The 17,285-nt window shown below is 41.8% G+C and overlaps 1 protein-coding gene across 2 annotated transcripts in view; it reads left to right on the forward strand.

The window, feature by feature from the left end:
* The window catches only part of LOC124616669 (serine/threonine-protein phosphatase 2A activator-like), a 262,035-nt gene that overhangs the window by 218,272 nt on the left and 26,478 nt on the right, over positions 1-17,285 (forward strand). For both annotated transcript variants that reach the window (XM_047144998.1, XM_047144999.1), the window contains one exon: positions 2,258-2,368. In XM_047144998.1, coding sequence (XP_047000954.1) covers positions 2,258-2,368 — 111 coding nt within the window. The remainder of the gene's footprint in view (positions 1-2,257; positions 2,369-17,285) is intronic.

The raw sequence follows: 17,285 nt of genomic DNA on the forward strand, positions 1-17,285 counted from the left end.
AAAAGTATTAACATGTGGGATGACTGGAGGTACTCTACTGTGCACTTCACACTGGTTTGCAGGGTATGGATTCAGATGTACCCATGAAACCAAGTCTCTCAAAGAGCTCTCACCTGCTTCAGTTTTACAGACATTTTAATGATCTTGTTTAAATTATGGTTGCTCTGTTTATTGGTTAACAGGCCATCTTACCTGAAGATGCTAGATTCCCTCTACATTAATGCAATCAAACTGACTACAGGTTTTTTTAGGACCATAACTATCTCCAACTCTGTGCACAGGCTGCCACTTTCCATGAGGTGGACACTCCTCATGATGTGACAGACCTACAAAATCTACAATAGCTAACAATTACAAGCTCACTCTAGTAGACTCACCCCCTCCCCCTGTTCAGGGTGTGACATTTTAACACATATTTTCAAGCTGTTGCATTTGGAAAATGTCAATGTTTTACACCTGCCTGCAGCAAAAGGCTGCTTGGCTCCTTAAGAGGATAAGAATGATTTTAGATCTTATATATTTTGAAAGAGAAAGTACTGCAAATGTAGTTTTCTAATCTTCTGTTCATGAAATGTTTGAGAAGCACAGCAATTTTATTACAGTTTAAACGAAAAGTCCAAAATGGGTGGGAGCACCCTTGATTGCTGTGTGTATTCCCTAGTCATAACCTTAGGATACACCTGTCAGAAATATTCATAATGTACAAGACTGTGTCCTACAAAATCTTTAGGGCACTGGGAACAGACAATGCACAATCAAAGGAGAAATTTTCTTGTAATCAATTTTCTCAGTGTGCTACAGGCATTCAGCGTTTCTATCCAGCAGAGAAAATGATTCATATATGATCCTCTTCTCCTGCTAAATATGCAAGAGAAGGTTATAGTATTTTGTTGGGTACCAGGGAATGATGTGAGGCTGGAAAATAGGCAGACAGACACAGCAGCCAGAAAAATTTTGTCAGAAATGTCCTATGGTATTTAAGCACTGTTTCTTTGTTATGTTACTGTTCAGTCATTAGGTCATGATCCATTGGAAGGATGAGTAGGTGGAAGCCACAGCCAAAAAGCTGCAGTTGAGAAACCAACTGTCTCACCATGGCACTTCTGCTCACAGGAATGGTACAAAGTCATGCTGATCTATCGCTTTACACTGTCTTGTCCACTGACAAATGGCTTTCTGTTCTGAAAAGAGGTCTCGGTTGTTGTGGTGCTTGTGATGTACCCATTTCAGTTTTCAGTATTTTATAAAACTACATTTTATATTCTGACAAGAGGACAGAAGCAAACTTAAGTGGGTGCCTGCCCTCGACTTTAACTGATGTTAAAAGAATGTGGTACATGTTTTAAAACTTTGCGAGCAGTAAGACTCCACCCTACACTATTTTACTGTAAATTTTAGCATGTTACAGTGTCGTGAACTTCCATTTGTAGTTATGTGATTAGCCACTCATATGAATCTGGTGTAGCATTTCAGTCTTTCTTTGTCATCTTCTGAACTAATTTTTATCAGTTTTAAATATCATTAAAATAATCTAACATTTTGGTCCATATGTGCATGCATGTGCATTTTGTGTGTGTGTGTGTGTGTGTGTGTGTGTGTGTGTGTGTGTGTGTGTGTTTAATGCTTAAGACTCATTGTCAAGTGCCATAAAACCCTTTCAACATCTTCATCATGGAATGAAAGGTCGCAACACAGGAAGGTGATCCAGACTCAAATAGACAGTACTTGTAGGATTTATAAATACTGATACTGACCAGGAGTTGTAGTGAGAATCAGATTTATATGCAGACTGGTTTTCAATTTATTGCTTCTAATGCATAGCTCTGATTCACAAAACTAGCAGAGTTTGTTTTAAGTGCCAAAATATTTTATCTCCATTACTCACATTTGTCTTCAAACTTGTTTCTCTAAGGCTCATCATTAGAAAATCCTCATATTCCTTGAAAGTCTCATTCATTTGGTAAGGCCATACTACAGTATGAAAGTCTATTTGAAGGATGTTGATATGTATATTCTGAGCATTATAAATAACATTTCTGGCCACATTGTCAACTTTATCTTCAACCCTGAAGTCAGTTCTCAGTTCTGTGGAATGTCTTGAAGTGTTATTGACAAAGTACTATTTTTTATTTGTTACTGATTTGAAATTGAAGTAGTGCTGAATTTTAAAATGGGATAAATGCTGCTGTACTTTGACATGTATGGTGTTTTTGCTTTAAGGTGACTACATTTATCTTACTTACTTTCACCATTGCAGATAAGAGCTGGCAGTATTGCTGAACACTCCATCCAGCTGTGGAATCTTAGTGGTGTTCCTTCGTGGCCCAAAATAAATGAGCATCTACTTAACATAAGATACCGGGAAGATGTGAGTATGCTTTTACTTGTAGTGTGTGTGATGAGTGTTAGTGAAATTCCAGAAATGAATGCTACAGGGATAATGGTCGATGGGACTGGAACTTTTGGTAATTAGTAGCAGCTGACACTCAGCATGGTGATTGATTGGTTGTTGTTGTTGTTGTTGTTGTTGTCTTCAGTCCTGAGACTCGTTTGATGCAGCTCTCCATGCATCTCTATCCTTTGCAAGCTTCTTCATCTCCCCATACTTACTGCAACCTACATCCTTCTGAATCTGCTTATTGTATTCATCTCTTGGTCTCCCTCTACAATTTTTACTCTCCACGCTGCCCTCCAATGCTAAATTTGTGATCCCTTGATGCCTCATAACATGTCCTACCAACCGGTCCCTTCTTCTTGTCAAGTTGTGCCACAAACTTCTCTTCTCCCCAATTCTATTCAATACCTCCTCATTAGTTATGTGATCTACCCATCTAATCTTCAGCATTCTTCTGTAGCACCACATTTCGAAAGCTTCTATTCTCTTCTTGTCCAAACTATTTATCGTCCATGTTTCACTTCCGTACATGGCTACACTCCATACAAATATTTCAGAAACGACTTCCTGACACTTAAATCTGTACTCTATGTTAACAAATTTCTTTTCTTCAGAAACGCTTTCCTTGCCATTGCCAGTCTACATTTTATATCCTCTCTACTTCGACCATCGTCAGTTATTTTGCTCCCCAAATAGCAAAACTCCTTTACTACTTTAAGTGTCTCATTTCCTAATCTAATTCCCTCAGCATCACCCGACTTAATTCTACTACATTCCATTATCCTTGTTTTGCTTTTGTTGTTGTTCATCTTATACCCTCCTTTCAAGACACTGTCCATTCCGTTCAACAGCTCTTCCAAGTCCTTTGCTGTCTCTGACAGAATTACAATGTCATTGGCGAACCTCAAAGTTTTTATTTCTTCTCCGTGGACTTTAATACCTACTCCGAATTTTTCTTTTGTTTCCTTTACTGCTTGCTCAATATACAGGTTGAATAACATCGGGGACAGGCTACAACCCTGTCTCACTCCCTTCCCAACCCCTGCTTCCCTTTCATGCCCCTTGACTCTTATAACTGCCATCTGGTTTCTGTACGAATTGTAAATAGCCTTTCGCTCCCTGTATTTTACCCCTGCCACCTTAAGAATTTGAAAGAGATTATTCCAGTCAACATTGTCAGAAGCTTTCTCTAAGTCTACAAATGCTAGAAACATAGGTTTGCATTTCCTTAATCTATTTTGTAAGATAAGTCGTAGAGTCAGTGTTGTCTCACGTGTTCCAAACTGATCTTCCCCGACGTCAGCTTCTACCAGTTTTTCCATTTGTCTGTACAGAATTCGCGTTAGTATTTTGCAGCTGTGACTTATTAAACTGATAGTTCGGTAATTTTCACATCTGTCAACACCTGCTTTCTTTGGGATTGGAATTATTATATTCTTCATGAAGTCTGGGGGTATTTCGCCTATCTCATACACCTCGCTCACCAGATGGTACAGTTTTGTCAGGACTGGCTCTCCCAAGGCCGTCAGTAGTTCTAATGGAATGTTGTCTACTCCTGGGGCCTTGTTTCGACTCAGGTCTTTCAATGCTCTGTCAAACTCTTCACGCAGGATCGTATATCCCATTTCATCTTCATCTACATCCTCTTCCATTTCCATAATATTGTCCTCAAGTACATCGCCCTTGTATAGATCCTCTATATACTCCTTCCACCTTTCTGCTTTCCCTTCTTTGCTTAGAACTGGGTTTCCATCTGACCTCTTGATATTCATACAAGTGGCTCTCTTTTCTCCGAAGGTCTCTTTAATTTTCCTGTAGGCAGTATCTATCTTACCCCTACTGAGATAAGCCTCTACATCCGTACATTTGTCTTCTAGCCATGCCTGCTTAGCCATTTTGCACTGTCTGTCGATCTCATTTTTGAGACGTTTGCATTCCTTTTTTGGCTGCTTCATTTACTGCGTTTTTATATTTTCTCCTTTCATCAATTAAATTCAATATTTCTTCTGTTACCCAAGGATTTCTACTATCCCTCATCTTTTTACCTACTTGATCCTCTGCTGCCTTCACTATTTCATCCCTCAGAGCTACCCATCCTTCTTCTACTGTATTTCTTTCCCTCATTCCTGTCAATTGTTCCCTTATGCTCTCCCTGAAACTCTCTACAACCTCTGGTTCTTTCAGTTTATCCAGGTCCCATTTCCTTAAATTCCCACCTTTTTGCAGTTTCTTCAGTTTTAATCTGCAGTTCATAACCAATAGATTGTGGTCAGAGTCCACATCTGCCCCTGGAAATGTCTTACAATTTAAAACCTGGTTCCTAAATCTCTGTCTTACCATTATATAATATATCTGATACCTTCTAGTATCTCCAGGATTCTTCCATGTATACAACCTTCTTTTATGATTCTTGAACCAAGTGTTAGCTATGATTAAGTTATGCTCTGTGCAAAATTCTACCAGACGGCTTCCTCTTTCATTTCTCTCCCCCAATCCCTATTCACCCACTATGTTTCCTTCTCTTCCTTTTCCTACTCACGAATTCCAGTCACCCATGACTATTAAATTTCGTCTCCCTTCACTACCTGAATAATTTCTTTTATCTCATCATACATTTCATCAATTTCTTCATCATCTGCAGAGCTAGTTGGCATATAAACTTGTACTACTGTTGTAGGCGTGGGCTTCGTGTCTATCTTGGCCACAATAATGTGTTCACTATGCTGTTGGTAGTCGCTTACCCACACTCCTATTTTTTTTATTCATTATTAAACCTACTCCTGCATTACCCCTATTTGATTTTGTATGAGGGACCGTAAAGGATTCCGCCATTTACACTTGCTCCCATCAACCACCACATTTAGTGTCAGCTTAGACTGCAGAGTACATGCCTTTAATTAGATAGGATAAACTTTTCTAAGAGAACACAGTGAACTGCACAATTAAATACTTTTAACAAATTATATGTCGTGTAACTAGGGCCTCCCGTCGGGTAGACCATTCGCCGCATGCAAGTCTTTTGATTTGATGCCACTTTGGTGACTTGCACATCGATGGGGATGAAACGATGATGATGATGACAGCACAACATCCAGTCCCTGAGTGGAGAAAATCTCCGACCCAGCCGGGAATCGAACCCGGGCCCTTAGGATTGACATTCTGTCGTGCTGACCACTCAGCTACTGGCGGTGAACAACAAAGTATAGAAAATACCATTTGGCAATATTCTGTTGTTTAAAAATTGTACAACCAGAATTGAATATCTTTGCAGATAATGTTAGGTATGGGAAAACTTTTCTCTTTGCTGATGACAGAAATGTTGTATTTACAGATAAACACAAGAACTAATTGTAGAGAAAGAAAATGAAACCCTCAGGGATGTTTACAACAGGTCAATAAATAATAAACTAACATTGATCCTAAAGAGAAAAAGCAGCATGAAATTCAGTTTCCAGGGAGAAAATGATACTATCACATTAAATGTAAGTGATAATTCCAGAGACCCAAAATATTTTTAAATTAGCATATGGTCAAATAGAAAAATTACTCACCAAAAAGGCAGCAGGAGAAAACATGTAAAAGATATGTTAACACTTGAACTTTCATAGATTATGGCTCCTCCTTCTGATGGAATGACTGAAGGGAAAGGAATAGGAATGAAGGAAAAGAAAATATTTCAAGATGAATATTGTCAGTCACTTGAATTGGGATGAATACTACTATTATGTACACAGTCTTAATTATAGTATAATTTTTTGTAGATCATGTGCAAAAATATGGCTGCAATGGTATAAGTAATCTCCTTGGTGACAACTATGATGAAGTTAGGGTGCTCATTTGTCCTAGGGTTGAGAATTTTACCCTAAAGGCCAATGAACTTCACTGACAATCAATGGCAGGAGACCAGGCAAGTAGAAACCTCTGCATTGAAGATACTTAGGGATATGTCAAGGTCTGTAGCCAGAATGGACAGAAAGAAGGAAATAAATGAGACAACTGATCATAACAATCAGAGCCCAGGGTCCAGCAGGGGAAGGAATCACTGCAAGGCTTCTCAGGTTGCCATTCAGTGAAATCCTCATAAAACCTCATAAAAGTAATAGAAAAATTAAAAGTGTAACATGGAATATGAGAACTCTACTTAAAGCTGTGAAACTACTATAATTAAGAGAAGTCATAAAACATGCTGAACTAGCACAGGTGACAGGTGTCTCAGAAACTAAATGGGAAGGCTTGCGGGTAAAATGGAAGATCAATTTGACTAACATTTTAATGATAGTCTACTGATGATTTAGCTGAAAGCTTCTCCAGTAGATCTGTCCCTAATACAAGTTTACTTCCCAACAATAAACAGTAAAGATGAAGAAAGATAAAGCTATGTACTGATAAAATAGAAGAACTGGTAGGAACAACAAATAAAAAGACAATATGATGATAGTGGCAGACTTTAATACCTCTTGGTGCAGCCATCACAATTCAAAATTGGATGGCAAATTTTGAATTGAAAACATGGGTAGCAGAGGCAAAAAGACTATTAGAATTCTGTGGAAATATGAGGTGGTCCTAACAAACACATGGTTTAAAGTTCCTAACAGAAAAAGGTAAATGCAGGAAGCACCACAAGATAGTGGTAGATACCAAATGAATTATATTCTACTCAAAGATAAGAAAGCAAATAAAATCTAGTTATTCATAACCTGATTTTGACACTGATAGTTTTCATATAATAGTTATAGCTAAGTGCAATATTAAGTTTAAAAAAGCAGTAAGTACAGTTAGGACTAACGATAGCCTAAAGAATGAAGAAACATCTGAGAAATTCAGACTGGAGATGGGCAAGATATCTCAAGAAACCATAATGAGAACAAGCTCCTCATACAGGGAATGTCGACTGGCCAATGTGTCGTCCTCCTCACTGAGGCATCATGAATAGAGTATGGAGGGGCTTGTGGTCAGTGCATTCCTCTGCTGGCTGTTTTTCCATCTGTCTAGACTGTGGAGCAACTAATTCTCATTCAAGTTGCTCCTCTGTTGGCATCATGAGGCTGGGTGCACCCCAGTCCTTCCACCACCAAATATGCTTGGCAGGAACAGGAATCAAACCGGGGTCCTCTGCATAGCAGCCATCTGCACTGGCCGCACAGCTATGGAGCCAGATGAGGAAACTCTAAGCTGGAAGGAAATTAGATGTTCTATCACTAAAGGAGCACAGAATGTACTGGAGAAGAAGAAATCAAAGCCAAGGAAACTATTGATGATACAAGAAATACTGGGTCTCATAAAAGAACAAAATAGCTTGAAAAGAATACATTTTGGCTGAAAGGCAAAACTCAGAAATGAAATAGCAATTACTCGCCACAAAGAAACAGATAACTGCATCAGACAAATAAGTATGGAGATAGAAGAAGACACTGCAAAAGCAAATTCAGACAAGATGTACTCAATAATTGGACCACTACACTTTGAATGTAGAACTTGTAGCGACATAACATGGTCCAGTTACATTAATGTGACCACTATGTATGTTTGATGTCAGTGTGCAATAACCACTCTCAGACAGCAGGTGGCAGCACTAGCGGTGGGGGGTATAAAATGTGTGTCAGGAAAAGTGGAAAATAGTGCAGTTGTAATGCAGAAATAGAGCGATTTATCTGACTTCCAGAGGGGTGTGATCATTGGCTTTTGGGCCAATGATGGAAGCATTTCCATAGTGGGTAAGTTTGTAAAATGTTTGAATGCCACTATGGTTAAAGTATACCATGCATGGTAAAATGGCACTATCCAAAACTGTCACCAAGGCAACTGTGGTGCATCTTTGGCCACACATGACGGGGATGAACGGTGGCTATGGAGATATTTATGGGTGAACAGAGTTGCAACTGCTGAACAACTGACTGCCCAGATGCACCAAGGGGCTACCAGCAGCATCTCCTCGATGACCATTCAGCAATCGTTGCTGTTTATGAGCCTCCACAGAAGGCATATGGCTCATGTATCCAAGCTGACTGTTGCTCATTGGTGAGGAAGGTTGGAACTTGAACACACCAATACCACAACTGGACATCCACTGAGTGGTGACAGGTGGCCTTTAAAGAAGCTCCTTCAGGCAGATGGCCATTAGCACATTCAGCCTTGTAACAATTATTGGAAGGCTCCAGGCCCGAGAAGGCAGTGGTATGGTCTGGGGAATGTTTTTATGGCATTCCCTGAGTGATATCATCATTCTGAATGGTGCTGTGGATCAACACAAGTATGCATTTATCCTTTGGGACCATGTTTGCCTCTACATATAATTTGTTCTTTCCTCAGCTTGATGGTACCTACCAGCAGAACAATGCAACATGTCACACAGCTCGACGTGTTTGTGTGTAGTTTGAAGAGCACCAGGAATGAGTTTACTGTATACCCCTGGCCAGTATACTCCTCAGATTTAAAAGCAATCAGGATTCTGTTGAACCACCTTGATCAGGTTGTGTGTGCCGTGGATCCCCAGCCAAGAAACCTTGTGGAGCTGGCCATGGTACTGGAGTCAGTAAGGGCCCACATCCCTGATGGTACCATCTAGAATCTCACTGATACACTTTCTGAATGTCTGTACTCCAAAAGATGGTTATTCGAATTTTTGACAGGTGGCCACATAATGTAGCTGGATCATTTACTTATAGATGAAAAAGATAACATACTATGAGAACAATTGATCTAGCAATTGAATTTTGGTATATGTTACCTTCAGTATAAACTTGTGTCTATGAATTCTCTTCCAGTTCTTAGTGCTCCTATGTAATAATGCATATCATGTGTTGCAAGAAATAAATGCACTTCTGTACAATTAAGGGACAAGTACATTATTATGTGTTGATTACCAGCCCTACCCATGTAATTGACGTCCTTGACAGTGAAGAAAAAAGTTTCAGTGTGGATAATTTACTTTATGGTCAGTGAAATATGACACCATAATGGAGGAAAATCATAATGTTTCGTACTTCACTGATGCTGAAATTAAAAAGTAAGATTGCCATGAGATTCCGGTTTTGGACCTCTCTCTCCCTGCAACACAAACTGTGGTTACATCACAATGTAAAGAACCAAACAGCAATACAATGCAAAAGCCTTCATTAGCCTAAGATAAACAGCAGTGCAGTTTTCACACCACAGTGCATTGTATATTTCTGCTATGTGAGGAAGTGAGGTAAGCCAAATAATAATAATAAAACTTACTGTTCAAGTGATTTCTTCTGCACCTTTCTTCTGCACCACACCCATGTTCACAAGGAATAAAATGTCTATCTGTCAGCTCAAGAGGTTTTTCCATACTGCATTTGTAGTTATGACACCACAATTCATGTCTGAACAGTGCAAATTTGTTGATGATCATGGAAAATATTGTCATGCTACAACACATCCCAGATGATCATGAACGATTTATGTTATTTATCAGCAGTTTGGACCAGCAGGCAACTGTATTAATGTCAGCAAGCTTACTTTGACTTCTGTGCTTGGTGGACTGTTCATTTCATTCAGTATGCCCTGTAATTCTTCCTGGCTTTCCACTGAGGATAGCAATGTCACAATGAATCATTATCATTGACATTCTTTCAACCCAAATTTAATTCCCACTACTGGGCCCATCTTTTATTTTTATAATTGCTTCTTCAATGTACAGATTGAATTGTTGGTCTTCCATTCTTACTGCTCCAACCTGGTTCCTGTACATGTTGTATATTACCAGCCTTTCTCTACAGCTTACACCTATTTTTCTGAGTATTTCAGACTTCTTACATAAGTTTACATTGTCATCCTATGAATGTGTCTTGATTTTTTCTAAGCCATGGTTCCATTACAAAGCACAATGTCATATCTGCCTCTCTTGTGCCTTCACCTTTCCTAAAGCCAAATTAATTGTCACCAAATGGATGCTCAATCTCCTTTTCCATTCTTCTGTGTATTATTCTTGTCTGCAGCTTGGATGCATGAGATGTGTGGCTGATTGTGAAATAATTATCACACCTATCTCACGCTGGCATCCTCAGAACTGTGTGGATGATGTTTCTCCATAAGTCTGCAGTCTACACACTAACTTGAATATTTGTTTCATTGCTATTTCCTCCCAATGATTTTAAAATTTTTGAAGAATGTTATCTAAACCTTCTGCTTTATTTGATCACAAGGCTTCCAAAGCTCTGGCAAAGTCTGACTCTATGACTTTATCCAATTTGTCTTCCAAATCAACTTCCATTTCTTCTTCTGTCATGTTAGTAGATAGTTCCTCCCCCTTGTAGAGACCTTCAGTATATTCTTTACACCTATTTGGTCACATGTTTGACAGTGGAATTACTCTTGCATCCTTCTTGTGGACACCTTGGTTTTAACTTTCATCTGCCCTTGTAATGATCATTTTTTTTCAGATTTTTTACATTTTTTCTGTAACTTCCTTGCACTTCCAGTTTAATTCCTAAGTATTCCTGTTTTTTGTTGTACAGTTTTCTACTTTCTCCTTCAGTCAATTGATTGAAGTATTTCTTCTTGTACCCAAGGATTCTTCACAGTTACTGTCCTTGTATCTACATTTGTCTGTTCAACTTCTGTGACTGCCCACTCCTCTTCAACTGAACTGCCTACTGTGGTACTCATTACTGCAGTATCTACAGCCTGAAAGAACTTCAAATGCACATAATCATTCCTCATTACTTCAGAATCCAAGTTCCTTCTGTGATGATTCTTTCTGATGGTGCTCTTAGAAATACTTGTCATCATTACTAGATTTTTGTTGGGAACTGTGTCTATTTCTGGATGCACCTCACAATACAATATCTATTTCAGGATCTCTCTCTCATCATGATGTCATGATTGTCATCAGGAATTTTCCAAATATAACTCTTACTCTTACAATATCTGATTTCGGAATCTTTTTCTCACCATGATGTTGGTACTTCCCATGTCTCCAGGTCTTCTCCAAATATACTCCTTACTCTTGTCATTTGAACAATCTATTTGCTATTACTTGATGAAATTCACAATAGAACTCTTATAGTCTTTCATCTCTCTCATTACTACTGCCGAATGAATATTCTCCTGTAACAATGTCCTCCATACCTTCCCCTATCACAGCATTTCAATTCCCCACTGTTATTAGATGATCATCTCACTTTACACACTGAGTTACATGTTCAGCCCCCCAGGGAGCTTAGGGTTCTTTAGTGAGTTTGTGCGTGGTGCACACGGGGCCCCAGGCTATTGCAGCCCATTCTTCTTTCCCTGGCTGTATTTCTTTCACCCTCGCCTTCCTCCCTCCTTCCCTGTTGCCCCCTCCTTTCCCTCTCTCGGTGTTCTGATATATACCGACCTGGGTATCGAACTGGTTTCCTGTCTTGCTTGCAATTTTGTTCCTTCTGCCTGTTCTTTCTTCCTTTTTGGTGTTTAGGCCGCGCTTGAGGTTTGACCACGTCTAAATTTTCTGTTTATGGTGTGAGCCATTTGCAGAAGAACCCCCTCCCTAGCATCTACAGTGTGGATTCCTCTCCTCCCCCCCCCCCCCCCCCCCCTCCTTACCTGCTGTAGCCCCCCTCCACCCTGCTAGGTCACAAGCACATGTAGCCAGTCTGTGTGGTGGAGCTGTTATGTACCCATTTGCCTGACCCCCCTGACAACACAAGAATCACACTACTGCTACCTGAGCTGTGTATGTCAAGTAATAGTTGCTTGTCTTCCTGGAGCATTGGAACTCCTGGCAATGGCCACTGTGCCAGGTGGTCCTTGCTGTGGCTGGGTGGCGCCCATGGGGAGAGCCCCTGATTGGAGAGGTGGTATCAGGGTGGAAGCTTGGCGCATGAAGCATATCAAGCTGAAAAAATATGGCTGTTCTCAAATGGCCATCTCTTCAAATGGTGAGGGATCATTGAATGCTGCTTTGTATGACCTGGCAGCCTTCCCTTCCCTGGCTACACACCATGGGAGGAGGGCCAGGCTCACCCTCTTGGGACAAAACACTTTCACCGCTACCTTGTCTGTTCTGGGATGGATGGGGACACATTCACTGCCACAAAGCCATTGTTCTTTGGGGAAGAATATAGAGGACAAATTTGGTGAAGTGAAATCTCTCAGTAAGCAGTTGGGGTCCCTGTCAATCAAAGCCTCTTCTGCCACCCAACCTGCAGCTCTTCATGCTTGTGATTTTCTTGGCAATATTCCAGTGTCTATTACCCCTCACCCATCTCTGAATATGGTCCAGAGAGGGATTTTTCATAGGGACCCCATCCTGCAAACTGATGAGGAACTCTGTGGTAATCTGGAGCACTGCAGTGTTCACTTTATTTGCGGAAGGGTCGCAAAGACAACCACACTGATACCAGTGCCTTCATTCTGGCTTTTGAGGGGATACCTCCCAGAGGAGGTCAAGTTTATGTGCTGCAGATATGATGTGAAGCTGCATGTCCCACAACCCATGATGTGCTTTCAGCACCTGCATTTTGGGCATATGTCTTCCGGCTGTACAGCGGACCCTCTGTGTGGTGACTGGGCACCCAGTCCATGAGAGAAACCTTGGACTTTCGGTCGAACAGTTCTGAGGCCTACAATTCCCCTTTCTCCATGTGGGAACTTGAATCGGCACTTACTGAGACTTCTGACACTGCACCAGGTTACGACTGCATCCGGTACTCCATGCTTCGACATCTGCCAGCGGCGTCAAAGGAAATCCTCCTCGAATGTTTTAATCTCATATGGCAGACAGGAGTGTTCCCCACCTCGTGGAGGGAGGCAATCCTCATCCCTTTCCTCAAACCAGGAAAGGACCGCACGTCCCGGTAGTTATCGTAGTATCGCCTTGACAAGCTGTGTCGGAAAGACCCTGGAACGGATGGTCTGGCTGTTAGAGACCAGACAGCTCCTTAGCCGCTTTCAGTGTGGATTCTGAAAATTTCGGTCCACAGTCGACAACCTGACCCTCCTAGAGGCGGCTATTCAGCAGGCTTTTCTCCGTCAGCATCACTGTATCGGTATCTTCTTTGATATCAGTAAGGCATATGATACTACTTGGAGACACTGTATTCTTGCACAACTGCATCAATGGGGCTTTCGTGGCCACCTCCCGATTTTCATTCGGTCTTTCCTGTCTCAGCAGTTTTTTCGGACCCACGTTGGTAACACACTGTCTGATTGCTTTGAGCAAGAGAACGGTGTCCCCCAGGGCAGTGTTTTAAGTGTTACCCTCTTTGCCATAGCCATCAACAGAATAACGTCTACAGTGAGGAGTCCAGTACAGTGCTCCTTATTTGTGGATGACTTTGCTGTTTTCTGTTCCTCCTCCAGTGTTGCAACCGTGAGCCGTCAGTTGCAGCTAACAGTGCGGCGGTTAGAGGAGTGGGCTGCAAAGACGGGTTTTCGGTTTTCTGCTGATAAGTGTGTTTGTGTTCATTTTAATCGTTCTCATCGTCTTTTCACTTTGCCTGCCTTGCACATGGGGGATACTGTCCTACATTTTAGAGACACAGTGCGGTTTCTGGGCCTGATTTTTGACTCCAGGTTGTCATGGCTGCCACACCTACGTGACTTGAAAGCCAGAATACTGAAGGCACTGAACATCCTCAAGTGCCTCAGCCACAGGTCTTGGGGCGCGGACAGGGCATGTCTCCTTCAGTTTTATGGAGCTTTTGTCCGTTCACGGCTGGACTATGGGTGCGCAGTATATGAGTCAGCGAGGCCATCTTATTAGCAGATCCTTGACGCTGTTCAGCATGCTGGGATTCGACTGGCCACGGGTGCTTATCGGACCAGTAACGTACCCAGCCTCTGTGCTGAGTCTGGCGAACCGCCACTTACCATCCGGCAGCAGCTCCTGCTGGTGCGCCAGGCTTGTACGTTTCTTGCAGCTCCCAGCTCACCTGCTCACCATCTTGTTGCCCATCCACCTCTGGACCGCCTTTTTTCTCGCCGTCCCCGGGCTACATTGCCGTTTGGGATCCGTGTGCAATGTGTACTAGAGTCCCTTGGTGTGGAGTCTGTACAACCCCAAATCCAGGGTTTTAACCGCATGCCACCCTGGTTACTGAAGAGGCCCGGTGTGATTTTAGATTTACTGCAGTACAAGAGAGATTGCACTCCTGCCACCGTTTTTAATGCAGCATTTTCTTCCATTTTATCTGAGCACCACGACTATGTAGCTGTTTTTACGGATGGGTCGAAACAAGGGGATTCTGTTGGCTGCTCAGTTGTTTTTCCGGATCATGTCCTCAAGGTCCGGCTGCCTCAGACTTTTACTGTCTTTGATGCAGAATTTTCTGCGATCTTCCGGGCACTGGAGCAGATGGAACGTTCTTCCTCTCCTAAATTTCTTGTCTGTTCCGATTCACTCAGTGCCCTTCACTCATTGCAACGTTTGTATCCGGCAGACAAAATAATCCAGACCATCCAGGATGCCCTCCTCCGACTACAGCAACTGGGGAAGGTTGTAGCTTTCTGCTGGATTCCGGGGCATGTCAGCATTGCTGGGAATGAAAGGGCAGATCTCACAGCCAAGGAGGCGTGTCTCGATCCACAAGTATCTCAATGTGCTATCCCCTTGCACGCACTCACCTCGCTGTTGGGCTCGTGGGTCATGCGTCGGTGGGAGGATGAGTGGCTGGAAGTGACTGACAATAAGCTCCGTATAGTCAAGCCCACAACGCGTGTGTGGTGTACTTCCTTTCAGCCCCATCGACGGGACGAGGTTCTCCTCACTCGGCTTCAAATAGGCCACAGCCCTATGACGTATGGCTTCCTGCTCTGGCGAGAGGACCCTCCAATGTGTGGTGCTTGCGGCGTCCAGGTCACTGTGCACCATGTTTTATTGGATTGCATTTTATTTTCTGACCAGCGGGTCGCGGCTGACTTGCCAGCGGACCTGCCATCTCTTTTAGGCAACACTCGGATGAATGTGGCTAAAGTTTTAAAGTTCTGTGCCCTGTCAAATGTTTTTACAAAGATTTTAGGGAGAGGATTTTAATTTGCTCACTGTGTGACAAGCTCGCCCATATTTTATGTAAGTGGCCAGCCAATAACAATTTCCTGTGACACTCTTGTTGCTATGTTTCCCCTTACCTTAGGTTTTACTTTCTTATGTAGCATTTTCCTTCTTTTCCTGCTTTCTTTGAGTGTGTGCTTTAGTTTTCTTAGGTCTGTCCACATTCGTTCCTTTTAATGTGTGTCAGGGAGCTGATGACCTCGATGTTGGGCGCCCATAAGCCCCGACACACTACCACCACATCCATGAGAGAAGCCCCTGTGTTCTACCATCTCTGTGCGTCAATTGTCATGACCACCACTCCCCTTGCTTGCTGGATTGCCCTGCTCACAAGAGAGAAAAGAAGATCCGAGAGTACAAGTCCCTGAATTGCCTGTTTTAAGCTGAGGCTTGCCAAAAATATTTAACTCCATCCAGCATCATTTTCTTCAGTTTTTGCCTTTGTTACATCCTTTCCCCCTCCTGCTCCTGCCTCTTCCTTATCCTAGCCCTGTCCCTCTCCCCTCCACTTCACCTTCAGTTCCCACACCCTCCCATTCAAATGAGGATTAATCTGGAATCATTTGCAAATGGAGAGATCATCATGGCACTTTTTCAGTTACAGACAACATGTCTTGTAGGTACACATCATGTGTCTTTAATACAGTGGTTTCCATTCCTTCCACATCATCATGCTGTTGATCATTGTTGATTTTCTCACCTTTTAGGAGCTGTTTCCCTCTCCAAGGGCAGCTGAGTGCATCAGTCCTCTATCTGCCCCTCCACCCTCCTTGACATGGCTACTAGCAAAACAGGGGTGACTCCTTACACCAGAAGCCTTTTGTAGCTGTTTCTGATGATTTTAATTCAAAATTTAAGCACTGGCTGGGATTGAACCCAGGACATTTTAATTACAAGCCATCACCAACCACCAGGAAAATTTCAACAATACTTTACACAACTTGAACAACAAAAAAGTGACTAGGACATATTACATCCCTGCTGAGTTAGTAAAGAATGCTGGAGATAAGGTGAAAGTACTGCTGTACAAATTTGTGTGTGCCAGCAATGTGGATGGAACACTGCCAGTGGAGTTAATAAACAATAAAACAATACCATCCCTATAAAAGGAAATTCCAATGACTGTTCAAATTATAGAACCTTGGTAGTACTAAGCCATGCTTCAAAAATTCTATTCACTATTGTTAAGGAAAGATAAAAGCTAAAATTAACCAGTATTTAGACCTAGAGAAGGCTTGTCATAGAGGGAACTGGAAGATGTTGTTCGGAAAATTGAATAAATTTCTAATATAGTTGAGAAATGAAGGGAAGGAAGAGCAGACATTAAGTAGAAAATAAAATACTGCTTGGTAAATAGGGGAGAGTGTTGTACCTTGGTTCACTTTTCTGACTTTTACCTCTAGCCAGCCCTGTAATAGAAGTTAAATATATTTTTTATTCCATTTTTAAAAGATGGCATTTACTTTTTATGTGCTGTGGTCATTTTATGAAATTACTAAACTTACCCCTGAAAATTAAGGTTTCTCCTGAAAACACGTTCCAAAGCAAAGTAAAACATGGCCATGTACAGTGGTTCGACAAAAAGATGGAAACACCGTGAGAAACGCATGCCTGAACATAAATACTGTTGCTACCCAAGACTGCATGTTGTGCTGTTGAATGTGACCAGAAAGCCACCTGTGCAATATCCTCAATGCAGTGCTAGTGTCAGTTGTGGTCAGAAGAGTGTTCTATGTAGTTGTGAGTGCGTTATGTCAGAACTAAGTGACTCTGAATATGAACAAATTGTTGGTGCTCATATGGTGGGTGGTACTGTAACCAAGGGAGCTGAAGTATTTGGTATTTCAAGAGGAACTTCATAAGCAGAGAACAGCAGTACAAGGTATAGTTTGA

Source organism: Schistocerca americana, chromosome 5 (genome assembly GCF_021461395.2).
Source record: "Schistocerca americana isolate TAMUIC-IGC-003095 chromosome 5, iqSchAmer2.1, whole genome shotgun sequence".
Classification (NCBI taxonomy): domain Eukaryota; kingdom Metazoa; phylum Arthropoda; class Insecta; order Orthoptera; family Acrididae; genus Schistocerca; species Schistocerca americana.